This window comes from Zalophus californianus, chromosome 5 (assembly GCF_009762305.2).
Source record: "Zalophus californianus isolate mZalCal1 chromosome 5, mZalCal1.pri.v2, whole genome shotgun sequence".
Taxonomy (NCBI): domain Eukaryota; kingdom Metazoa; phylum Chordata; class Mammalia; order Carnivora; family Otariidae; genus Zalophus; species Zalophus californianus.
The window spans coordinates 21,527,794-21,555,054 of NC_045599.1; the positions used below are offsets into that span (position 1 = coordinate 21,527,794).

Genomic DNA, 27,261 nt, shown 5'->3' on the forward strand with positions numbered 1-27,261 from the left:
AGTTTTTATTTTTAAAGAATAGATCCTAGGGGCACCTGGGTGGCTCAGATGGTTAAGCGTCTGCCTTCGGCTCAGGTCATGATCCCAGGGTCCTGGGACCGAGTCCCGCATCGGGCTCCCTGCTCAGTGGAGAGCCTGCTTCTCCCTCTCCCTCTGCCTCTGTCCCTCTCTCTCTCTCTTTCTCTCTGACTCTCATGAATAAATAAATAAAACATTTTTTTAAAAAAAGAATAGATCCTAGATTGAAAGAGTTGTAATTGAAAAAAAATTCTTTGACCACATCCATAGGCAATAAAGAAGCAACTATATGAATAACAATTAGGCTTAAATCTCAAACTACTACCTAATCTTATTCTGTGAAAGAAGACTGTGAGTTCTTAGGTAATTGTTTTCTTCATCTGCTTTAGGTTTCATAATCCTCTCATTGTTTTTAATGTGTTAAAGTATGTTTATTAAAGTACTAATGAGAACAAAGCCATACTGATTAAAAACAAAATTATTCATTTAACCTTTTGATATCATGAAATGGAAGGTAGGTTCTACTGTTGGAAGATGAATCCTGCATGTCTAATAAGTTGTTTGCTGTGTGCCTGGTTTTGTTTCTTTTTTCTTTTTTTCAATAGTTTATCCTAGATCTGTTGAAGTTACTGAATTTTTATGACGTGAAACTGTTTTTTAAATCATAAAAGCAGTTTATCCTAAGAGCTCCAGGCAGAGCGCATCTTCCCTAGTGATTTTTATAGCATCTAATTAATAAATAAATATGCAGCTGGCTAGGCAATGAATATTAAGAGTTGGTTTTGCTTTTCATCACCCTTTATAATTTTTAGAATGTTTGGGATTGAGGATTTTTCCTTTCCTGCTCCCTTCTTCCTGCTCATCAACTTGAATTACAGCCACTCTTCCTTTTCTTTGGAACTATACTTTTAAATCTGTCTCTCCAATGCTGTTTTCTGTTACTGTCATCATGTACTGGATCATGACCTGAGCCAAAGGCAGACACTTAACGACTGAGCCACCCAGGTGCCCCAATATTTTTACTTAATTTTTAAAAGTCTGTTCATATTACTGGTTTCATATGCCTGTTGTTTTTTTGTTTGTTTGTTTTGTTTTTGTTTTTTTGGGAGAGAGAGTGCTTGAATACCTGCATGTGTGAGCCAGCTAGTGGGAGGGGTGGGGAGGAGCAGGGAGGGAGAGGGAGAAGAAGGGCAGAGCCCCACACAGGGCTGGATCTCACACCCCTGAAATCATGCCTAGTGTCGTTTTTTCTTTGCTGTCCATTTTCAGTTTCATGTTTGTCTTATTTTTGAAGTAAGTCAGTGAATTTCAGGTTCGACTCACTTACTTTCTGTCTTTTCTGATTACCTCCCAATCCATGATCTTTTGACTGATACCTTGAAAGCAGATCAGCACTTTTGCTTTGGACTGCTCTGGCCTAGACCTATAGCAGGGTCAGTCCGCTTAGCAGTAGGTCAACCTGTCAGACCCCTCTTGGTCTTCGCCATCACTGCCCAGAGGCCAGGTCCCTGAATCTCACTCACTTCCTGATCTGCTGCCATTCTTCTTGCCCTGTCCCCCTGCCTTTCATTGTGAGCTCCTTCCTGCCCCTTCCTCAGACTGTAGCCCGCTGACCTTACTAGGATGCAAACCTGCCTTGTCTCTCCCTGTTTAAAATCCTTTACGACCAATTCCTTATTCACAGGATGCAATCCAACTCCTCGGTGTGTCCATTAAAGCCCATGCCTGAGCTGAACCTTCCCTTCTGGGGATCTGGCCTCCCTCTCCCCCTGCACTACTTACATCCTCCCATAGCCACATCGGACTCAACACTCCAGCGGCAGAAAACAGGCTAAGCAAAGGCATGAAGCTGGAAAATGTAGCCCTGCTTCAGCAATGGATTGACTGACAGTGGCCCATTTAGTGCTGATCACGTTTATGAGGCATTGCCCTGGGCTGGTGCCAGAGCCCCCTGTCCAGCTATGGAATGGTGATGAAGGGATCATCAAGCCATTCTTGTCAAGAGCAGAGGAAAGCTGGTTCTGAAGAGCTTGCCATTGCCCACATCCATACTCTGATGTTCTCTGTTGTTTCTCCCCCTTTCAGCCTGTGATGGTGATCACTGGGGGCCCCACTGCAGCAGCCGGTGCCAGTGCAAAAATGGGGCTCTGTGCAACCCCATCACGGGGGCTTGTCACTGCGCAGCAGGCTTCCGGGGCTGGCGTTGTGAGGACCGCTGTGAGCAGGGCACCTACGGTAATGACTGTCACCAGAGATGCCAGTGTCAGAATGGAGCCACCTGTGACCACATCACGGGGGAATGCCGCTGTCCACCAGGCTACACTGGAGCCTTGTAAGTGACATGCTACTGAGCAGCGTGGCAACGTCCGCTCACCTTTCTTCATTCATGTTGCTGCCACCATCATATTCCTGTTCCTATTGCTGCCTGAAGTCACTGAAAGGGCGGGGCTCCGGGCACAGAGCGGGGAGATCAGCAGTGACAGCCCCGAGATGCTCCTGCTGTTTGGCTCTCGAACCTCAGACTCCAGCCAGAGTCTAAGGTCCAGCTTCCATGCTTTCTTTTGAGCAGGGCAGAGATAGAGAGGACCAGACTGTTGCATTGAAGTGCTAATATTGGGGGGTTGTGGGGGCAGATTTGAGGTTCTGCTTCAATTGCCCCACAATTGCGTTTATTGTTAATGGTCCATGTTGTTCTGCTCTTGTGTGGTGACTATTTAACCAGATAAAGCTGTGTGGGTTCAGTGCCATACAAAAAAGAAAAAAGGGAAGATGTTAGAGACAGTCCGTGGTAAAAGATTAACTGGGTTATTTAATGACTGTGGATACATACATTGCTTTGTGACCGTAAAAGAAATGTATCACATCTGTGTAGGATATGTGCACACAGATAGTTTAATTCTTTCTGGATACAACTGAAGCAACTTCTTAACCTCCACTACTTTATTTTGTGCGAAGGACATTCTTCAGTTGGCTTGTATTAGCAAACAGAGTAAGAGGCAGAATTTGCCAAAAAAAAAAAAAAAATAGGAAATAGAAAAATCTTGTTCCCTTACTGAGAAAATTACACTTGTAAATCACAGAACTAAAACTTGAAAAAATGCGGCTGATTAAGTAAGTACTTCCTGCCAACAGTATTAACAGCTATAAAGTAGAGCTAAAGAAAAAAACTGCATTAGCCTAGAAAGCCCTCATTTTCAGAAGAATGAATGGTCATCTCAAACTACTTAATTGTTAATATTGCTTTTATGGGTTTTTATCAAGGCCACAATTGAATAGGGCTTTGGAAAACTTGGAGCAGTTTTATGGGAGCGCAAACAAGACAATTAAAGGCTTAGAGAAGAAGGTTCATTCATAGGAAAAGGGTGGGGGCTAAGGGCATGGAAAATGATGAGCGTCAAGAAGAGAATGTTGAAAATGGATTATGAAGAATATGTGTACAAAGCAGGGGATGTGCAAACGTTTCCGTCTCCTCTGAGGCTGGAACAAACCCACAAGCAAAAGCAGACTTCAGATGTAACACAGGAGCTTTATAATAGTTACATGGAAAGTTCCTGTCACCAAGGAACTTGGTGTTTGGCTGAAAAGAGTCATCCTTGGTGCTCTCAGATAGGACACATTCTCTTCAAATTGAAACAGTTTTATTAGAAAATACCCCAAAAGAAAGGAAAGGCCTAGACCACCCCTCAAAGACCTTTCTAGCCAATGTGACTAATGCTTTGATGTTAATGAAATTAAGAATGTTGAGCAGAGAAAGCTGTCTGTTTTAGGGCCCTGGGTGCTACTGTGTCTGTGAACCTGAGGGTCGTGTGGTTGGGTAAATAATGATATCCTTTGTCACACATCAACTCCTCAGCTGTGAGGATCTTTGTCCCCCTGGCAAGCATGGGCCACAGTGCGAGCAGAGATGTCCCTGTCAAAATGGAGGAATCTGTCATCACGTCACTGGAGAATGCTCTTGTCCTGCTGGCTGGCTGGTAAGTTCCCTTCCTCCCCTCCCAAAGTCACCTATTCCAGGATGCTCAAGTGAAAACACACTTGGAAGACTTTAGCACAAAGGAAAGTTACGCTGATGGTTAAAGATTGCAAAATTGGAGATGGCTGACCGTTTTCAAAGCTGGTGTCCTTCAGTCCATCTTCAGGCAGAAGGCAATTAAATCTTGATGTGCACTGAGGGTCCTCATGGAAAACATAGTGGCCATCTGTCCTGCACTTTCCCTCAGGACAAAAAAAGGGAAATATCTCATCACATGTGTGACAGACAATGCTGTCAAATACTGAAAGTATCTAAATATAGGTGTACCTCGGAGATACTTTGGGTTTGGTTCCAGACCTCTGCAATAAAGTGAATATCATAATAAAGTGAGTCAAATGAATTTTTTGGTTTCCTCCTGCACATAAACATTGTTTTATACTGTACTGTAGTCTATGAAGAGTATAATGACATTATGTCTAAAAAACCAGTGTGCATACCAAAACAATTACAGGGTTAACATCAGAGATCACAACGAACATAATAATAATGAAAATGCTTTGCACATATCGCAAGGATTACCAAAATACGACTCAGATACACGAAAGGAATAAATGTTGTTAGGAAAATGGCACTAGTGGACATGCTCAATGCAGGATTGTCACAGACCCTCAATTTATTTAAAAAACAATATACCAGTGAAGCAGAATAAAGTGAAATATGTCTATAATTATATTGTTTATATAATTAAGTTCCATGGATCACTGTTGTTCTTTGAGAACATTATTCTCAACAGAGTAAGTGTTATGTGAAAATTATCTAGTCATGTACATCCAGAGACACATTGAGGTGAACCCATTTACCGAGTATTGCAGAGCTTCTCAAAGCCTTTAGTATGAAAATCCAAGAGGAGCTGTAACTCACCACATTTCCCAAACTTTGACCATGTCACACCTTCTTCATGTAGTATGTCACAGGTTTGGTGTTACATGACACACTCAATGTCAAAGCTCGTTCGCCAACCAGATTTCTCCGAAACCTGGGAATGATACTGATCCTTACCTGCATTGGCTTGTACGTACATGTGCTTGAAGGCACAAAAGTGAATGACCAATGTCTGTTTCCTTCATTAACAAATAAAATTTAAGAGAGCAATTTACTTCACTATCACCTGCTATCTCCAGGAGCTGTAGTGAAGCTGAGTTTGTAGGATCATAACAGACTTCCTAATTACCAAATCCAGGGATGACCCTTCTGTTCTCATGCTGCTTGATTTCACCAAAGCATATGACCCTGTTGCTCATCCACCTCCCTCTTTCATAATCTTTTTGTCCATGTCTCTGCTAACCCTCTACCTCTGTTACTGAAGATCTCTTTTCCTAACCCGCTTCTTCTACATTCTGCTTTATTACAGTATTTCCTAGGTTTCAGTCTTACTCGTCTTCTCTTTTCTCACTATAAATCTAGTCTGGAAATCTCACGCAGATCCATGGCTTTAACGGTCATCCTGTGATTTTTCTAAATCTTGACCTTCCCTCACCTGAGTCCAGACATGTATTTGTCACTATCCTATTAGACGCTCATCCTAGATGACCTCTAGACATGAAGCCACCCTCTGATGGGGCTACACCCAAGCTGGAGCCTTAGGAACCAGCTCTGGGATGGAATGGGTCCGCTAATGCCCTTGTTGTAGTCCTGAAACAAAGGAGAACTGGAGTCCACTTCCTAGTGAGAATCATGGGAAGAAAGGGAGAACTCAAGATGTGAAGGCCACGGAGACAAGTAGAAAAGAAATATCAGACCCAAGGTGAGAGTTAGAAAGGTAAGCAAATGAGACAAGATTTGGCTCTAGAGGCAGAACCTGGAGAAACTCCATGAAGCAATGGAGTCAGAGTGAGGGGGCCCTTTATTGAGTGCCTGATGAGGGGGTGAACAAGGGAGCTGTTGAGGAATGCAAGCCCATGAAAGTCAGTGTTAACAGAAGCAAACTTGTCATACACCCAAGCTTCTCTTAAGGTACTCCTTTTTGGATTTTTAAAAATCTTAGTTAAAACCGGCATTTCTTTCTTAGTTACTTGAAATAGTGAATTATCTTTCACTCATTCTCTTCTTCATTTCTTGTGTGCAACCTTCTGCCATGTTGGCCGTTGTTTGGTCCTTGGCAAGGGAAGGATTTTGTTGGGGCAACAGAGTGTCCAGAGTATCCAGAGAGCTCCATGTTGTTTGGATGAAGAGCTGTAGGCATGCTACTCTTGGTACTGTTGTATAGACATTGTTGGTAGAGTTGCCTCATCTTGAGACTGAAGCTTTCTTCTTGATTGGGGTGGTTATGATGTAGGATAGTGGCAATCACAGGCTTGGACCGTGAGTTCCAGCAACTGGGTGGAAGGATCCATCAGCCAAGTGGTGCCTCCCCTCCACCACTTTCTCTATACTCTGGGCCCCCTACCTTGACAGAAGTTTCTTATTGAATGCTTCAGGTCATTTCTCAATCTGCATAGCTTAGCTTCTAATTTATACTTCTTTCTACAACATTCTATTTGTGCTGTCTCTCTAGGTGCTTTTCAAAGATGAATATATATTCCTTTTACACATACACATGTATGTATTCCAACTCATAAGAACAATGTATTATTTAAAGCTATTTGCTCACATTAATCTTCATTCATAAACAATATTTCAACAGCATCTCTGAAGCTGATGTGGGACCATTATAAATGTGGCTAGAGCCAGTCCCTGAGAGAATGCGAATTTTCACCCAAACTCCTGCTTACCACAAATTGACCCTTGGCATACTATTTTTTTCAGGCATCTTGATAGTTATGCTAGAATGGAGGGATCAGAGCTATTTTTGCATCTATTCCCCTCACCACATTGTGAACAAATTAAAGGTTGTGACCTTATCTTTGATTCTCAGAGCTTAGCTCTATGCCTGACACATAGATGATTTTCAGTGAGGCATTGATTTGAATCATCTCTCAAAGGCTTTTTCGGTTCCAAGAGTCTGTGGAAGAACTTTCCCTGTTTGTAGATAGCTAGAAATCACCAGAGGAGACTTAATTAGCACACCAACTGCCTTTGTGGGTAGCCAGGAGTTAGAGGAAATGTATTTTCTTACGCTATCCAGAATAAACATTTACAAAACCATCTGGTGTTCGCTAGCCTCCAATTTCAGAGTGCCCACAGTCTGCCTTTTTTTAGAGAGAAGAAGGACAAAGCAACAGCTTGCAACAGTTAAAAAAAACAGTTTAAAAATCCCTGTTATTTGGGATATGTTGTTTGTGCTAACAATAACTCCAATAAACAGATGATAAGCTACAAGCCCATGTTATATAGCCAAGTGAAGTAGAAAATCATAGAGTATTTCATTGACTTATTGATACTTATTCTTATAAACATAGGATTGGAATAAATATGACAGCGCCTGACAAGATGGACAGCCTCTAGGGTGAGGAGACATGTCCAAGTTACGCTCTTGATTTTTCTTCCCAAGAAAGAAGCTTTCCTATTGATCTTGGCCCAGCAATGTTTGTTCAACCTGCTGAAAATAAAAGTGTTTTTCTTCTGAAATAAAACATCTAGGTTCATTCTTACAGGACTACTGTCTTAGGCGATGTTACTGTTAATTCAGGTACACAAAATTTCCATCTCATGCTCCATTATGCCTTATAAGAAATAAAAACAGTGATAATGTATATTTTCTTTAGAACATATGGCAAAGCATTTGGATATTCCATTTGCACCAGACGTTGCCCTTTCTGTAATGGATGCTCAATAAGTATTGTTGGCTTATTGTCCATGTAAGGACACACGGAAGAACACTTAGGAGGATTTATAAATTCCTTAGGTTACCATAATAATTTCATGTAACTTTATCTTAAACTTCAGTTTTTTAATACGGGTATTTCTTAAGATTATTCTGCCATCTTTGAACGTATCTTGAGATATAGGCTTTCCAATTAAATAAGTCCATTTAAAATTTCTAACATTTTTAAGATGATGAACGGAGTGCATGTGTTCTAAGACCCCCTTCATCTGATTCTCTTGCAGCCCTGTTCCCCTATACCTTCCTCCCTTTCTGTTTCCTCTCTTCTTTCCCTCCTCCTTTGGCCCTTCCCTGGCTGGAGGCCCATGTAATTTTCCAAGTCTCTTTGAATGCAGGGCACAGTGTGTGGTCAGCCTTGCCCTGAGGGTCGCTTCGGAAAGAACTGTTCACAAGAATGTCAGTGCCATAATGGAGGGACGTGTGATGCTGCCACAGGCCAATGTCATTGCAGTCCAGGATACTCAGGGGAACGGTAAGGGAGAGTCTTGTCTTTCTCTGACTGCTTGTAATGGCGTGGAAGGAAAGCTCAAAGAGCCCAGGGAACACCTTTGCTACCACATGTCTGTGACTGTTCTGTAACATTCCAGAGGTATCTATAAAGTATCAGTGTGTTTGACAGATTATGTTCCATCTCAGTGTGTAGAAAGCGAACCATAGACAGCAAGGGTGAATTGAAGATACAGAGAAAGCATTCAAAAAAATAAATAAACTATCAGCTATCCAGAACCCATGATGAATATGTCAGGCTCAACAGTCCAGTGGTTGGACAGCCATTTCAAAGACCAAAACTTTTTATATGTTAAACAATTTTTGATAGATTTCAAAAGTGGATGTGTACCTGGTTATCTTTAGCAAGTATGTGGGGCATAAAGTTACCATCTTATGATTCAGTATTCTATTAAGAGCGCCGTGAATTGTGTAAGACTGTTGAATCACAGACCTGTACCTCTGAAACAAAGAATACATTATATGTTAAAAAAAAGAAGAAGATAATAGGAAGGGTAAAATGAAGGGGGGGAAATCAGAGGGGGAGACGAACCATGAGAGACTATGGACCCTGAGAAACAAACTGAGGGTTCTAGAGGGGAGGGGTGTGGGGGGATGGATTAGCCCGGTGATGGGTATTAAGGAGGGCACGTTCTGCATGGAGCACTGGGTGTTATACGCAAACAATGAATCATGGAACACTACATCAAAAACTAATGTTGTAATGTATGGTCATTAACATAACATAATAAAATTTTAAAAAATTAAAAAAAAAGGGAAGAATATTAGTCATTTTCCCATGCAGTAGTGACCAAAGAAGATCCGATGGGATTTCTAGGGCTCACTGGTCCCACATGAAATAAGAGCGAATGCGTGGCTGTGCTCACGTGACTCTTCCACCCACTATCATTTTTCATATTAGATAGTAAAGTGTTACCACAGACGGCTTTGATCACCTTACACCTTTTAATTTGCTCTTTCATTTCTTACGTCCTGAAAGACCAGATAACCCAGCTTAGTGGCTGTGTGTGTAAAATTAAAGAAAAAAGACTGGAGAGGTAGGGGACTATACTGGCTCAAAACAAAGATTTGTGGAACCTGTGTCCTTAGACACATCCTTATGGGTAATATTCAAATAATAATTTTACTCTCCTTTGGGGTTGTTATCAGGATTGAATACGTACATTAAAGCAGTTATAACTGTGGAAGCTTACAAACATTATTTCTTATTAGACTTCAGTGATTTCCCTGAACTGTATAAATACCAGCAATTATCAATTTGAGTGATGTCTAGGAACTGAATAAAAATTAGTTATCATTAATTTTTAGTGAGATCCATGACCTAAGAATTTCTTCAACCTTCCTCCCACTCCCAGCTTAGAATTTCTTGTTAAATTTATTTCTCAATAATTTGTATTTTTTGGAAAATCTCATTTCTGTTTCTAATTGGCTATTTCAGGATAAAGAAAAACTTGATTGTGAGTGTTTTTTATTTAGCCTCTCTACCAAAATTTTAAATTAATTCTAATGTTATTTTTAGCAAATACCAAAGTTATTGCATCATTTACAAAAAAAAGATATTTGCCTCTACTTTTCAGTATTTATAATGATCATTTCATTTCCTGAAATGATTGCATTAATTTAAATCTTTAAATCAGTGCAGACAGATAGAGGTCAAAGCAGAAATTCCTGTCTTGCTCTTAAATGTATTGAAAATGGTTTCAGTGTAGTTTCATGTTTGTTACTGGTTTTTAGTAAACTTCTTTGTGCTTAAGTGCTTTTTAAAATCCCTGTTTTTATTAGGAACTTCTGTTAGTAGTATCTGTTTAACTTCATTAGGGCGCCTGGGTGGCTCAGTTGGTTAAGTGACTGCCTTCGGCTCAGGTCATGATCCTGGAGTCCCGGGATCGAGTCCCGCATCGGGCTCCCTGCTCGGCAGAGAGTCTCCTTCTCCCTCTGACCCTCCTACCTCTCATGCTCTCTGTCTCTCATTCTTTCTCTCTCAAATAAATAAATAAAATCTTTAAAAAAAAAACTTCATTAAAAGGCGTTTCGTCTTTTGTTAATATAGTTATATATTTTACATTTAATTTTTTGGTGTTACAAATTATCAACACCCTTCAGAGCTTGGTTTTTGTAATATAGGGCTTCTCAGAAAGTTTTTGTGACCTACATCCTGGCTTATGGTTGTGTTTTGGATAGATGTTGTTAGGTGAGTTCTGGACTTACTATCTTATTTAGAAAGATGGGTCGGCAAAGGAGAGGCATGGGACCAAGCAGAATCCCAAATAGTAGCTTTGTCTAATATTTTAGGGCACCAAAAAATTAAATACAGTTGACCCTTGAAAAACTCCGGGGTTTGGGGCACTGACCCCCCATGCAGTCAAAAATCACATGTAACTTTGTCTCCCCCAAAACTGTTTAGGAAGCCTTCCTGATAATATAGACAGTCAATTAACACATATTTTGTATGTTATATGTATTATATACTGTATTCTTACAATAAAGTGAGCTGGAGAAAAGAAAATGTTAAGAGAATCATAAGGAAGAGAAAACATATTTACAGTACCGCATGTATCAAAAAAATCTGCACGCAAGTGGACTTTTACAGTCCAAACCCGTGTTATTCGAGGATCAGATCTGTAACTGTTTTTCTTGTCCTCTCACAGTTTAAGTCTCAAATTTGAGGCAACACAGAAAATAACAAACATGTAAGGCAAGCTTATGCTCATCGGATTTAGAATGCGGGGAAGGAGAGTAACAGCTGATTTCCAGGTGAATTTTAGATTAAGGCAAGGAGGGCAAGGAGCCAAAGAAAGACACAGGGAAGTGAAGAGGAAACTTCTCCTTGAGTCTTTGTTCTGATAACTATTGTTTTGCTAGTGAACTGACGACATGATTTCTGTTTTCAATTATACCATCCCCATCTGGGTTCTAGACACACCATACACACACACACACACACACACACACACACACACACACACACTGACAACATGCACATTCATCACTACGATAGGGAAAAATGAGTAGCTATGGGGCAGTTTGTGGCAGGAGGTGTGGTGAAGGAAGCTTTGAGGGCCTGGGGTCTTGGCATTTCCCTGTTTTGAGAAGTCAGCGGAACTCGATCCCTGAGGTTAGACCAGAGCACTGCTCCCCGGAGGAGCAGGTACCACCACAGGCAGCTACCAGCAAAGCATTCCCAGGATGTGGGGACGGCCCTCCCAGCCAGAGTGAAGACAGGACAAACAAAACAGACACCTTGTAGGCAGTCAGAGTAATTCATGGGATGCCCAAATAACAGTCTTGGGGGTCTGTGGAAAGGTTGAGAGGACATTGTGGTGGGGAAATGTAATGTGGCATGGTCAAGCAAGAGGGAAGAGAGGGTGGTTTCCAGAGCCTCACAGAAATTCCTCTGAAGGGGTTAACAGAGTGTTCTTCATGCTAATAGGTTGCCATGGAATTGCTCAGGCCTTTGGGGTCCGGGCACATAACTGGTGCTCCCTAAGAGTGAGCTGGAGGGAGAGATCTGTGCCTCAGGCATGCTCCCTGTTAAGGTGAAGGCAGGACGGTCTGGCCATTCCTGTGTTCCATAGAACCTGCAGTAAAGAAGGAATGAGTGTCAAAGGAGGTAAAGTCAGACCTGACAGGCAGGAATTGGGGGGATGCAGCATTAGTCTCCAATGGGGGAACTTTCCTGAATCTAGGATTGTGGAAAAGTTGGCTATTTTCCAGCATTCTTTCTGTTTCCCCCAGAGCAGCAGTTCCAGATGCTTGAAAGGCGGGCAGCTGATCCATCGAGCCCAGGTTTAATGAGGAATATGATTCTTTCACACTAAATCATAGTTTGTTTGGCCCAATTATTCCAGGCACTCTGGGGAGGGACATGCTCAAAAGGACCAGGGAGAAAGGAGCTGCTACCCTTTGTATGCTAACTCCCTTTCCTTTCCATCCATTTGTAATAAGATGCAACATAATAATCGAAATGGTATTAAAACAAGCCTGTGACCCTCATTGGTTTGGGAATTGGTGTCATATTTTATTATCTCTACTTAAAGCTTATCCATTTTTTTCCAATTCCAGAGCATTATTCAAAAACAAAAATAAAAAAATAATAAAAACAAACAAAAATATATGTGTGTGTGTGTGTATATATATATATATATATATATATGTATATTTCCACTGTGGCTGATATTTTTTGCTCTATCTTTATTAGCCTCTCTGCCTTCTCTCATAAGAAAATCTATTACCTCTTTTACTAATTCCTAGGATAGCTTTTTTGTTGTTGTTCTGCTTGGGACCACATAAACAACATTAAGGGCATAAAATTCACTGAGAAATAATGCTCTTTTGGATAAAGGGGCCAAAAAGGGAGATAAGTCTGTTTGACAAAGACTTTTAACTCTGCTAACCTGAAAGGTATAAGCTACTTTACAATTACTGTTTTTTTTAAACTTTTTCTTTTTATTTATTTGAGAGAGAGAGAGATAGTGCATGTGCAAGAGAGAGAGCATGAGCTCGGGGTGGAGGGCAGAGGAAGAGAGAGGGAGAAGCAGACTCCCCGCTGAGCAGGGAGCCCAACATGGGACTCGATCCCAGGACTCTGAGATCATGACCTGAGCGAAAGGCAGATGCCTAACCAACTGAGCCACCCAGGCACCCCTGCTTTTATTTTCGAGATGGAAAAAGTCTCTTTCTAGAAAGATATCTTCTACCTTGGTAGATGGAAGTAGATGTAACTATTATTAACAGGATTTTCTTACATGCGCAACTCTGGTGAAAAGGAAATGAGAATATGAATCAAGCTTTATGCACTGGCTACTTTAGTGAGGGAAATTCAAATGGCTTTTTGCCATTTATAATACAATACAAACTAGTAGTATGTTTTATTATAGGTTCAAAAGGTAAATATGGGTCAGGACCAGCTATTATGGATTTTGTTTTCCCAAAGAAAAGGAAGTCTCTGCCAAGATAGGATAAAATAGACACTCTGCTTGCCTGTCATTTGGCAGCAGACGTTTTTCCAGGCTTCCGATCTATACTCGGTTCACCCACTTTTAGAGCTAAGCTTTTTACTAAATTGAAATCATGGATCCCAAAGCTTAATGGTTGGGTTTGTTTTCAAATCCATACAAGAGAGAGAAAGCAATGTTATTTTACCTTGTTTACCTTTTCCTTTTTGGTACTGAATCACGAGAAGATCTGGACAGACAGGCTGCAAAGATCTTACCAGCCTTTAGCAGAGCCATGACCAGGCCCAATGATTGTACCTCAGCATTTCTTTCTCTAAAGTTTACATAATTAAGGAATAAACTAAGTGACTTGGCTTATTAAGACTTCTTACAAGTTAAAAATAGAGTGCCTTTTAAAAATACTCTGGTCTAAAAATAGGTATACTTCTGTGTAATTTTAAAGCACACATCTGATTTTATGCTAAATGGTAGGCAGTTACTATAGAACTTTGCTAATGGCTTGTTGAGCAGTTGACTTGAACATTTTGCCTATTGACAAACACATGTAAAGATGTCTTAAGCATTGGGAGAAACCAAGTTTACAAGAGGCCCCTTTCCTTGTCTATATGCTAGAGCCAGGGTTAACCAGAGAACAGTCAAAGGGATCTCAAGATTCAGCTTCTCCATTTAAATAGAATGGAGAAAAACTTGGTATTGTTACTCATCACACCCTATTATTAAAAATATGCAAAGCCTTCTGGAAAATGTTTGCTTTTTAGCCCCTTTGCTACTGCCTTTAGGTATCCTTGAATTCATTATTATGCACTTGCTGCTTGCATTATACTGATCTGAAAAAATGCAGTGCTGACCTACATTACCGACCATGAGTCTGGCGTGACTCGAGAGCCACATGGGAAGTGTCTGCTGATTCCCATCCACACATTGTATCGTACTAATGGCAGGCGCTCCGCTAGACGAGACCCCGTCTCCCTCTCCCTTGGCAGGAAGTGCTCCTTCTGTTGCAGGAGGCTCCGTGAAGTCACCTTGCCAGGTCAAAAAGAAACTTGGCTGGCCTGACAACTGGTCATGCATTCTATGGAGTGATGATAATTTTCTCTTCTCCATCACAGTTCCTCCCAGCCGCTTAGCTGCCCACCTGATCCAACTTATCCAGAGCCTGTCCTTGCTCTGGGACCAGACTCTAATGTCATTTTTTAAAAGATAAAGTGAATTTTTGAGACCTGATATTTTTTCCTTGCCATTTGTCAGCCCTTCTTATAAAGAGAGGTCAGTATCCCCCTTAATAAAAAATTTTGTGCTAGGAAACTCCACGTGTCCATATACCCCCTGACAAGAGTTCCCCAGGTGGAATCAAAGAAACTTGCTTGCAATAGTTCTGACTTCCCAGATCTAAAGAGGACTTTGTTTATTAAATACATAACTTTCTAAATGAGGAGCAATTTTTGCCATTCAGCTTTGGAAAGAGCAGACACGTGGCTGAGATTAAATATTAAAGTCACCATGAAAGCCAAGAGAATTAACATTGTTGGAAATTTGCTACAAATTTTTCTCTTTGAAACAGGGAAAGCGTCTATTTTAATTTCCTCATTTGGGCCATCACTCTTCTCCCTTTTCTGGTATCCCCCGGTATCTTTCTGGTATGTATATACAAGCATGTATGTATACCCTTAGCAAGCAAAGCACTAGGTGTAAAACATGCTTCCTGTGCCAAGTTCATAATTTTATTTTGGTTTTGTTTTTGTTGTTCCTTTGAACAGGCCGTACTGCCATTACTGCGACCTGTAGCCAGAGTAATTCAGCTTTACTGCTTTTATACCCGTAAATGGGACCCTCACTAAAAAATACAGCCAATGCAAAAAACACTTTCAGTTTATACATCACGAAGCCTATCTGAATGGACTGTGTCTTTGTACATGACATTACCTAATCTATCTTCTGCTCCCGCTCCCTGCTTGGTAGGTGCCAGGACGAGTGTCCCGTTGGCACATATGGAGTTCGCTGTGCTGAGACGTGTCAGTGTGTCAACGGAGGGAAGTGCTATCACGTGAGCGGCTCATGCCTCTGCGAAGCAGGTTTTGTTGGTGAGCACTGTGAGGCACGCCTGTGTCCAGAAGGGCTCTACGGCATCAAATGTGACAAGTGGTGTCCCTGCCACCTGGACAACACTCATAGGTGAGGGTTGGCCACCTTGGAAGGATGTGCCCTGTTAAAGTTTGAACGGCAGTGTCCACTGTTTGGAAGGACGGATTGCCAGAGAGATGCCCGCCCTGAGAGCCTTCCTGCCTCTGGGCCATCCTGGGGGAGGAACCACCAAGTCCATGGACAACTTCTTTCTTTAGTGGGTGACAGTCCACATTAGAATTGGTAGATGGTCACGGGTGGATATTAAATTCTGTTCTTAATGAATGGCCATTGCCAAACATTAAATTTGCTAGGGTTAGTAAAACATTGCCCTAAGAGAGGGATCTGTGGCATTCCCTTAGAAGCAAAGATACAACGAGAGACATGAGTTAAACCCAGTTTAGCGTGTGAAAATATCACAAAAACAATTCTCGCTGCAGCATCTTTGACTTGACAGCACATCTGTGTAGAAAGGAAGTGTACTGGTGGAAGTTTTATATAAGGGTTTCACATGTGGCTGTCACATGTGAAATATGTTTTCAAAATTGATTACTCTGACCTAAAACTCACAGGGGTCTTTTAGCCCAAAAATCTCTCAAAGAATTTAAGAACAGGAAACCATGGTCCCCACCCACCCTACTGTACCTTGTCTGCCCCTGAAAATACCTTTCCACCCCCTTTCTTCCCCTCTCTCCCCCAAGGACCAGATACATATCACTTAGAATTCTGGGCCCCATTTGCAGACTCCAGGAAAAGTTGGGTCTGGCAAAAAGGTAGTGCATTGTATCACAGTTCACATGTTACAAGAATTACTTAATTGCATTCAGCACAGCTGTTAACTTCATTTATGCTTCTGAAAGATAACTTGTGGCCCCTTCAAATCCTCAAAAGCACAAAAGTTAAATGTAAGCAAAAGCCTGTGGTTGGTCTCTTTTTTAAGCCATTTTTAGGAACAAAAGAACGGACTTTGTACCATGAGAGGATGTGTGTGTGTGTGTGTGTGTGTGTGTGTGTGTGTGTGTCTTTGTGTGCATGCATGCATGCATACTTGGAATACATTTTACTGGAATATATCAAAGAAGTGCATTCTTAATGTATCTCAAGCAACTTTGCAAAGCTGCTTTAATCAACTTTGGTTTTCTTCATTGGAAAATATCGCCACTCTTTACATGACAAGGTTAAGTAAACCTTTGGGGCGTGAAAATGAATCATCTCTGCAGGGTTTTGTTTGTTTTTCAACTCTCCGATGTTTAAGGAGCTGGCAGGATTAGGAACAAGTCACGAGTTTGGCTACTTTTCCTGCGGTGTTTAAGGCTTGTCCCAGCAAAAGGTAAGCCTCGTGTAGTGACAGCTAAAAACTTTTTAATATCAGAGTGCTGTTTCATTGTATGCAGCCTGACATCAAATAGATTAATAAACCTATGCAAAGGAGTTGTGTTACGAGAACTGGAGACGCAGAGACAATGTTGGTTGGAATTGTGTACCATGTTCGTAATGGCAAGGTCCCCGAGGACAGTTTTTTTTTTTTTTAAGATTTTGTTTATTTATTTGACAGAGAGAGACACAGCGAGAGAGGGAACACAAGCAGGGGGAGTGGGAGAGGGAGAAGCAGGCTTCCTGCCGAGCAGGAGCACGATGTGGGGCTCGATCCCAGGACCCTGGGATCATGACCTGAGCCGAAGGCAGACGCTTAACGACTGAGCCACCCAGGTGCCCCCCGAGGACAGTTATTTGACTGGCATCAATACTATGATAATTTTGACATAGGTCACATGTATGTAAGCATGTATGCTTTACCAAAGAAGTATGGGAAATTGACAATCACATAGATCAAAAGAACACTAAAATCTGTCTAATAATGTATAACAAATAACCAGATTAAAAACAATTGACCTAGGAAGTGCTTCCCTGAAAGTTAGTTTTTAAAAAGTAGCTTTTGCAAATAAATAAATAAATAAATAAAATTTAAAAATTAAAAAATAAAAATTAGCTTTTGCAAATTTCTTTTAAAACCAGTTCAGTGTTGATGATACCACTCTGTCTTGTTGAATTCACAATTGGAGCCCCCTGATTCTTGTACCTTAAACTTCAATGTGAAGTTCCTAGAAACACAAGATTCCTTTGAACCAAAAGGCATAGAATCTTTGTATTAATTGAAAAATCTAGCTTGTTCATTTTACCATTTAATCGAGCAAGGAGAGCTTTCTATTATGTAATTCATGATGTGTTTTTCCTAAAACCTTTCATTCTAAAAAAAAAAAAAACACCTTTCATTCTAATTACTGAGATAACTTATGCAATGCAGACTATTAGTTTATATTGTCTTTAGGTAAACGTTGAGTTATATGAATGTACATATTGACATATTTTGCAGCCACATATCTGGGTTATGGGTTTGTATCCATTAGCTTTTGCTGCATTAAAAAAAACCCACTGCAAACAGTGGTATAAAACAATGATTATTTATTAGCAGTTGGTTTTTTGCTTGACTAAGCTTGGTAGTTCTTCTGCTTTCCTCCCTGTATTCAGCTAGTAGATCAGCTAGAGGTAGACGGGTTCTAGAATTCCTCCCTCACTTGTCCAGCATCTGGCCGGTCGATGGGTGCCTGAGCCACATGCCTTTAGCAGCTAGCACATTAGCCTGGGCTTCTTTTCATGATGACTGGCTTCCAAAAGCAGCAAGAAACAGAGAAAACGCCAACATGCAAACAAACCTTTGGTTGTGTCGTGTTTGCTATTGTCCCTGCAGACGAAACAGGTCATACAACCAACTACAGGTGCAAAACATTCCACCTCCTGGTAGGAGTTGCCAAGAATTTGTAGCCATTTTTACTTTTGCAATCTATCATAGGGTTGAAATGAATTTAAATATATTTAAAGGATATTCGTGTATTCGATCATAGTGCTATTTTAGAGCCTGAAGACATTCACTGTGACCTGTACTTTTCAGCCAAAAACTAACTTTTATGGTGGAAATGGTTTTGAGGAGCAAAATAAAATTCGAGATTTATTAAGATTCCACATGGGAGATGTATATTAGCTCTTGTTAACAAGTACATTTAATAGCTGTGGGCAATCAGGATGTGCCTATTTGCAAATGCCACATAATTGTCATTACATTTGAGCATTAATAACACCTAAGGAAATGAATAAAAGGAAGTTCGATGACTCGTTCTATTTTAGCCAATATTGTATTGGACTCATAATAATTTTACTCTTAAATGGAAAAATTTACTAAAATGTTTATATCTAGTTGTATATGTGTATGAAGTGATAGGTATTCCTATGTGGGTATCATCCTATTTTCATATGCACAAAGCAACCTGTTCTTCAGAAAGAAAATGAGTAGGAGTGTGTTACCCTTCAACCTCCAATCTGCTGCTTCTAACATCAACACGTAAATCTCATTACCAATTAAGCTGCCTGCATGAGAACCCATCAAATGCCTCCAAAGTGCTCTGGCTTCCTATATCTAATTACAAATTGCAGAATACTAATTTCGGTGTCAATCAGTCTGAGAACCAGTGTGTTGCACTAATATTCACTGGGGGGCATTGAATATCAATTTCTGTGTCTGCCTGTAGCTCAGTCAATTCCCTGTGCCCGATTGTCTATTTTGTCTCACATTTGTGTCTTCACCAGGAATATGATTTTCTACTTTTTAATGTAAAGTAATATTTTCTACTAAAAGATGTTCTTTTTTAATAGTATGTCAAAGTAAGGCAAATTACTTTAGCCAATCCATGCTTAAAATATTTCTTTTCCCTTTCTCAAATGTAGGACCTTTCTGAAGTAAATTTAAATTTGTCTCTGCTTTTGCACAATACAGGCTTTTATTGGTCCTGCTAACCAATGCTAAATCCTACATTTTAGCCATTCTTTTTCATATCTAGCCCTCCCAGCAGGCTGTGACCAAGCTTCCTTTTTTTCTTTGGTGTAAAAACAAGCAAATAAATCTAAGTTCAGGTTTGATTCCTCTACTACCTGTGTTGGGCTTTGAATAAATTACTCTTTCTCGGTCACTCTTGCCTCATTTATAAAGTGGGACGATACCCAACACTCGGAATGGCTTGTGAGGATTAAATGAAATACTGTGCACACGGATTCCTGAGCATGACGTTAACACATATTCAGTGCTCGGTCGACGCAACCTGCTATGCGAGCCTGTGGGTTGACTTACAGTTATCACCAGAAACGTCACGTAAGAGAGTATTCCCTGCAATTCACAGTGGTTCCCGTGCAGCCACAGCTTTTGACATTTTAAAAACGAATTCTAGGGCACAGCTTGCCTTTCCATGCAGATGTACAGATTATCATTCAGCGCCACTGGATGACTCAGCGATATGGGGCGAAGCAGATCCATGTGGGAAAGCAGGACTTCAGAGACAGATCCCTCTGTACCTTAAATGCCGTTTTCCCTAACTCACTCACTCAGTGTTTGCTGTGCGCCCACTGTGGGCCGGGGACAGGTAACAAAACGTGCCAGATTCTTGCCTTCACAGAGCTCGAGGTCCAGAGGGGAAGGAAGACAAGGGTAAAATGCAGAGGCCCAGAATGGGGAAGCAGTATTCCTGGCGTATGGAATAGCCCATGTGATGCCCTTGTATTGGCAACACTCTGTGCTTTTCCCAGCTAAAAGAAATCCATTGCAGTTGAGCATAGTAACAAAGAGAGACTAACAATTAGAGAAGAGGTTGGGAAGTAGGCAGTGGCCAGGTAACAATGGACTGTGGACTGCATTTAGGGTGACTTTGTGTCTAGGGTCACAGGGACGGTTTGGATTAGGGACAGTGATCCTAATAACTCCCTCTTCATTCTTGAAAATGTCCTGGTTTAGACAGTAAATAACACCGTCCCTGTAGCTGTTTTAGACAGCACAGGTTATAGTCTCAGTGTAGTGGGGAGTTTTTGAAGAGCTTTAAGGAGAATGATAGGCTAGCATCTACTTTTTAGGTGACAAGGCATGAGTGAGTGCAGAGGTTGCAAGACGGAAGGCTATCCCGGTTTTCCGAGTCAGAGGGCCTTGACGTCGGGTAGCGTGGTGACGGTGAGGATGGAGAGATGGGGTGGAGGCAGGATATTTTGGAGGCAGGCTATCAGGTCCTAGCAAGGAAGTAGATATGGGAAATGAGGGAGGCGTTCCCGGGAATAACTCTGAAGTTTCTGGTTTAAACAGCTGAGTGGCTCGTGGTGCTAGTGCTCCAGTGGGGTGATTGAGAGTAAACACTGAAGAATGAAGGCCGGAAAGAACTAAGACTCAGAATTTGACATGCCTAAGTTGGAGATGAAGGTGCCGGGTATTTGCTCAAGGAGAGGGAGCGGATGAGTAGATCTGAGTAGGTCTAAGGAGATCGGAGACTCAAACCCTTGCCTTTTAAATCCAAACCTTTTTTTTTTTTAAGATTTTATTTGAGAGAGAGAGAGAGAGCCTGAGAGAGTGAGCACAAGCCTGGGGAAGGGCAGAGGGAGAAGGAGAAAGAGAAGAAGACTCCCCGCTGAGCAGGGAGCCTGACATGGGGCTCCATCCCAGGACCCCGGGGATCATGACCTGAGCCGATGGCAGACACTTAACCGACTGAGCCACCCAGGCGCCCCTCAAATCCAAACCTTCTATACCCAGGAAACCATGTTAAGTGTAGAGTGGTACTTGGGTATGTCTTCATAGCGTGTTCCCTGAGTAATGCTTGTGACATCCGTCACAGGATGCCTAGGCGATTGATTGTGGGTGCTCAGTTGCAGCGAGGGCGCAAATCGTGCCACCCACGGGGGTGTGGCTGAGACCCGCCCGTGACACACTAGGACGTCGGGCCGGAGAGGTTGTGTGCTTTTGCTAAGGTACCCAGGTGGTGGGAGAGCTGCTGTTCCATCTCAGCCTTCCCCTCTCCCAGCAAATCCTTCTTTCCAAGAGTAGAAAATCTGTGTATTGTCTCTGGACAAGAGTCACTTAGCACACGGCTGGGTGAGACAGCAGATTCTGTTGTTGGTCGTAGTTACTGGGAGGGGTTTATCTCCACCAGGGGAGGAAGATGGTCTTTCACAGCCTTCCGACTGTGAACAGAGCTGGTTTGATCGTTGACATGTCCCTGTGGTGAGAAGCACATGTGTTTTGCGTGCCACAGAGTGCCCTATTGGGTCAGACTCCCTAGCGCGTGCCTCGGCGCAGCTGATGTGTCCATTTGCTTGGGAACGACAGCTGGCTGCCTGGCCGGTCCATGCAGCTGCTGCCTCAGGTAGAGACCGTTGCTTGGCCACCAGGTACGGAGATTCGAGAACAGAAACAGGCAAGGAAGTTCCGCTGCTTTTGGAGTGCCTTGGACCTAACCCTGGCTAACTGATTTGGTGTTGTGCACCAGACGGAGTCGTTCTTTAAACCCTCTCATCGAGGTGACCTGTCACTGAATTACAGTGCTTTCGACTTATGAAGACTATAATGAGTTTCAGACAAAAGGAAGCGGTTGTGGTCGTCTTCCGGTTGGAGCATGATGCTGATTTCACACCACATTTCTGTGGTACCTATCGGGTTTCAGCCCATTAATTAAATCATAGCAAGCCTGGGAACGAAGTTTAAATTATTGTGCATGGAATTAGCCACCCATTCATTGCTCATGGCTGAAGCAACATTTGCATGGGCCCTGGGTGTCATGTTCACCCGGGAGTGACTTTCTCCTTTCATCCGTGTCTCTCAGCTGTCACCCCATGTCTGGAGAGTGTGCCTGCAAGCCGGGCTGGTCGGGACTCTACTGCAATGAGACGTGTTCTCCTGGATTCTTCGGGGAAGCTTGCCAACAGATCTGCAGCTGCCAAAACGGGGCTGACTGTGACAGTGTGACCGGGGAGTGCACCTGTGCCCCAGGATTCAAAGTGAGTGGCTCTGGAGGAAGGAGCCGCGGGGTACCGTGTGGAGCACAATATAGGACCCTTCCTGAAGTACAGGGAATGTGCTAAGATCTGTCACATCATTAACAAGAAAGAGAATGAAAAGTACTAATAAGAAACAGAAGGAATTATCTTAGGATGATAACTGGAAGGCTGGTAAAACAATAAATGTAGTGTTCATATTAATTTTTTAATTAATATGTGTCATGGAATATGATGTACTTTCATTATTCCTTACATAATTACTTTTTCCCTACATAATCATTTTGCTACATTCTGTAGGCGACAAAGAAATTACTTTTCCAAGTAATTACTATTAACAGTTTTTGTCTCAACTCCACGCAATTTGAAGGCACACCATGTATCGAGTTCGCACTTACTATATATTTACATGTGATGGTTAGCACTATGGAAGTTTTTCAGTGCCTTTGAGAACCTGGACCTTGCAAATATGCCCGTGCGCCAACCGAGCAGAATTTTGCCTAGTTTCTAGGATTTCTTAGCTATAGATTAGGAATCCTTGTTTTAAAGGAAAACAGATTGGTCCTGATTATTTTTTCTCCTTTGAAAGAGGACAGGATTAACCGAAGAAGATGTTGATGATTATTCCAGAGCGTGTAATGTGGGATGAGTAGGTGATAAAGACTCAGAGTTGAGGGGATCTTTACAGGTTTTTCTAACCTATGTCACTATTCTTTGGTGGAGCCCTTGATTTACTCTGTCTCAGGTCTCTTCTGTTTTTATTTTTATTTATTTTTAAAGATTTTCCTTATTTATTTGAGAGGGAGAGAGAGAGCATGAGCATGGGGGAAGGGCAGAAAGAGAAGCAGACTCCCCGCTGATCAGGGAGCCCAAGGCGGGTCGATCCCCATGACCTGAGCCGAAGGCAGATGCTTAACTGACTAAGCCACCCAGACGCCCCAAGTCTCTTCTGTTTTTAAAGGCGATGACCTCCAGCCATCCTTGATAGCCCACTTCTGTGTTTTAGGCTTATTGTCAGATAATAAATTGAATCATGCTGCAGGCAGAGTGTGCGTCCCATTGCTTTGCTTCAGCCACCAATCATATTATATATTATACAAGGAAGGCTAAGAAGCATTACAATTTAATGTATAGTTTATATTTATGTTTATTCATTTATTGACTGTAATTGATAGTTTATTTTTTTATATCTGCTTGTCTGAGCAAGGACAAAAGGGTTTTTTTGTGTGTGTTTTCTAGGAAGGGAAGCTCATGAAGGCAGCAGGCTTTTTTGATTCCCATTTAATACTGAATCCTAAACAGGCAAGCTAACATTGCCCTTGAATCTTTAAAATTTGTATACTGGGGACATTTAGCGACTTTAAAAAATACAAGTGTTAAAATTAGAGAGGGAATATCATTAGCATTGCCAAGATGCATTTTTGTTTGTTTGTGTTGGCTTTATTTCATTCAGTGAAATTGCACGCATTTTCCTATCTGTGCCCGCCTAGGGAATTGACTGCTCTATCCCGTGCCCGCTGGGAACCTATGGAATAAACTGCTCCTCTCTGTGTGGCTGTAAGAACGATGCTGTCTGCTCACCTGTAGATGGGTCTTGTACTTGCAAGGCAGGTAAGTGGGGGAATGAGTGTTTTATCTGCTCTTCATCCTGTTACCTCCTAAAGTCCCAGGGAAGAAACTTTGACTAGGGTTCTAGCTCCATCGGTGCCAAAGTTTAGCGTCCAAACTCGGCCAGCCCCTCGGCCAGGGTGGGCTCTCCTGCTTCTGTGAACCAAGAAAGGGGGCTCACGTAGGATCTCCAAAGTTGCTGCCAGCCCCCAAAGTCTGGGAGTCTCTGGGCTTTGGGTAAAAGTGAGCGAGCAGACATACACCCACACCCCTAAATTGGCCTGGAGTTGCAGCAAGAAATGCAGCCAAGCACCGATTTTATGCAAAGGCCAAAATGTGTCTATCTGTAGTTGCTACAACAGGCAGGGTCCTGGAAACTCACTGTTCACGGTTCATTGGGTTTGCTTTAAAGAGGGGGTTACTCTTCCAAACACAAACCTTCCTTTACCCTCCCGTATAAAGATGGTGCTTTCCCGACCGGAGCCACACTCGGCATTTCTGCATTGCCTATCACTGCACACTCGAGGTGCCGCGCTCTATAACTTGTCCCAGTAACCCAGGGGTGTCTCTTGCTGCTGGCATCCTTGTCCGATCATGCGGCACAGACAGATTCTGGGTACTTCGGCCGTTGCTGCTGGAGGCTCCACTCGGCAGCGCCACTGCTCTCTGTGCTGGGGCTGGGGACCCCGCTGTGTACCTCCAAAATGTTTCCAAAGGGCAACGTGGCTTGGGGAGGCTGGCGGAAACTCCGTGCTGCTTGTTTCCTGCATGCTCTGGCGTTCTTGTCACGGCAGGCTGGCACGGGGTGGACTGCTCCATCAGCTGCCCCAGCGGCACTTGGGGCTTTAGCTGTAACCTGACCTGCCAGTGCCTCAACGGGGGAGCCTGCAACACCCAAGATGGGACCTGCACGTGCGCACCCGGGTGGCGCGGGGAGAAGTGTGAGCTCCCCTGCCAGGTACGACTGAGCCGGCACCCCAGCTGGGAAGACATGGGTGGGGGGTGCTGGGGGCAGTGTCCGCTCACTGCTGCTGTGTCCCTGGGGTCAGGCATGCGTGTGTGAACCCAACAAAACTATTAGAAGAACTGAGGTTTTTGAAGTCACATTGGAGATAAGATCGGAAAAGGGATAGACATGGAAATGGGTAGGTAGCTCTGCGAGAATCACTCCCTTCTTCTCCTTCATCTCTGCCCAGGCTCCCCACCCTGCCAGCGCCGCCCTCCCCCCACCCCCCCGCCACCCTTCCTGTTGTCTCCGTTCCTATACACTCCTCTCTCTGTGGCAACCGATGGACAGCATTTGTCAAACACCCAGCCTCTGCCTGTCAACTCTCCAAATATTGTGTCTCCATTATCGCGGAAATCCTCCCATCTCTGGTGGAAAGTGGCAGAGGATTGAAAGGGAGTGGGGACGGGTGTCGCAGAAATGCCCATCAAGGTGGTGAGAGGTTCAGAAATGGCCGTCTGTTAAACACAAGTGTGTCTCGAGTCACAGGAATCTCCAAAGATTTCCCTCGTTCAACACTGGCTCCACTCCCCTGACCTACTTTGGAAGTAGTTGTCCTTACAAATCCCATACCGCGTCCTACCGCAGGCAGAGGTTGCAAATGGGACATGTGTTCTATAGTAAACGTGCTGATTTCCCTTTCTCCCTCTGAAGCCCTTGGCCCATTTCTTGCCCTCTTTTTCATGACCTTTTCTTCCTCTCTCATTTCTTTCCTTCTGAACCATTAAGCATTCTCTCAGGGATGTGCGTTCTCTGCCTCCAGGGGAGATGGCGAGATGACCCTGTGACGCCCTGAACTGGGCCCCTCGCGGTGGGAGCAGTTTTACCCCTGGGCTTCCTCCTCATCAAGCCACAACCCATTTCCCAACTTTTTTACAGAAATGAACTTCATTTGATTAGTGCTATGATTTTCTTTTAATTGTAGAGCCTCTTTCTTTATGTGAGTCAGGGACTCCCTTTCCATGAACGAGTAGCATGCCTTGTAAGGAACGCTGAACTACTTTATAAAAATCCTTAGGAACAAAAGAAAATTTCTTTATGAGTGGTGGTTTATGATAAGGTACAAAGGAGTCTCTTAATTAATGAGCATGTATGCATATATTTGCATATATGCATATCAGTTGGTCTCACCATTCATAGGACTGACCATTATGTTAGACATTCCAACTACAGTTTGAGTGATTTTTAAAACACCCCCTCCTGCATTTGGGGGACTAAACAGACATGGGGAGAGGGGATTATCATGTGTGTGGCTGAGAGATGTTTGGGAGGGGAGGGTCCTGCCTGAGGTCCCTGTTGTCTCTCACTGTGGATTTCCATGACCTTGTCACTCTCTTCCCCACAGGATGGCACGTATGGGCTGAACTGTGCGGAGCGCTGTGACTGTAGCCACGCCGATGGCTGTCACCCCACGACGGGCCACTGCCGCTGCCTCCCGGGATGGTCAGGTGAGCCAGGAACCGCTGCTTGAAATGGGAAACATGCCAACTTACACCTAGCCCTGTTCCTTGCTGCTTTAGAGAAATAAACACAGGTCACCTTTTCAGAGAAGAAATGATAAAACCTCCAATAACAACAGTCACATTTTTACCCAAGAGATACTACTGCGAGACCTAATTCATCTGGGGATGACTTTTTGTTGAAGCATTCAGGAACAGTTGTCTTGAGCCTTGTTGGAAGGTCCAGCTGTCACAATTCAGGCCAGCAAGAGGCAGGGGACGTGTGAATTGCTATGAAGGGTCTAGCAAGACTTCTGTGGCATTTTTGAGCACCGAGGGAGGAATGATGGAAATAAACCATAAGAATATAACTGAGTTCACCTCGGTGAGGCAAAAATATTCAATATTAATATTAATATGGTTAATATGCAAGTATTAAAATATTCATTGCTAGACATGAAAGTTATAAAACTTGCTTTTTCTTACAATAATACTTAAGTCATAAAAATTCATAATACGATTGAGTACCAATTTTGTAGCCACAAGGTGGAGGTTTCTCCTTATTTATATGGATTCACGGTTCTAGCTAGGAAGTTTATCAGACTACCAGTGGTCTTGGAAAATGAACCCTGTTTTTACTCTTGATAAATGGACTCGGGAGAGAGCACTGAATGCCCAAGCAAATTGGGGTCCTGCTTTTCTGTTTCTTTCATGAGGTCAAACCTATTCTAAAAAAACAAAAACAAAACCTTACAAAATGAATGGAATTTTAAATGCTTATTTAGAAAAATCACAAATGGAAATGCACCAAGAAAGTTACTGAACATTGGGATGAGTGGACTGGGTATATTTATGAGCAATTTCTTCTGAAAGTAAAATAAAAGGTTGACTGCTGATATGCCAATTGAGAGTCAAGTACTGTGGAACTTGGGTATGTGTTAGAGGTGGTTAAA

General features: G+C 42.6%; 1 protein-coding gene across 5 annotated transcripts in view; it reads left to right on the forward strand.

The window, feature by feature from the left end:
• The window catches only part of MEGF10 (multiple EGF like domains 10), a 164,640-nt gene that overhangs the window by 100,811 nt on the left and 36,568 nt on the right, over positions 1–27,261 (forward strand). For 4 of the 5 annotated variants that reach the window (XM_027607064.2, XM_027607061.2, XM_027607063.2 and 1 more), the window contains 8 exons: positions 2,104–2,350; positions 3,872–3,992; positions 8,150–8,286; positions 15,236–15,448; positions 22,084–22,258; positions 23,746–23,866; positions 24,658–24,821; positions 26,215–26,317. In XM_027607064.2, coding sequence (XP_027462865.2) covers positions 2,104–2,350; positions 3,872–3,992; positions 8,150–8,286; positions 15,236–15,448; positions 22,084–22,258; positions 23,746–23,866; positions 24,658–24,821; positions 26,215–26,317 — 1,281 coding nt within the window. The remainder of the gene's footprint in view (positions 1–2,103; positions 2,351–3,871; positions 3,993–8,149; positions 8,287–15,235; positions 15,449–22,083; positions 22,259–23,745; positions 23,867–24,657; positions 24,822–26,214; positions 26,318–27,261) is intronic. The other variant, XM_027607065.2, reaches the window with a different exon arrangement.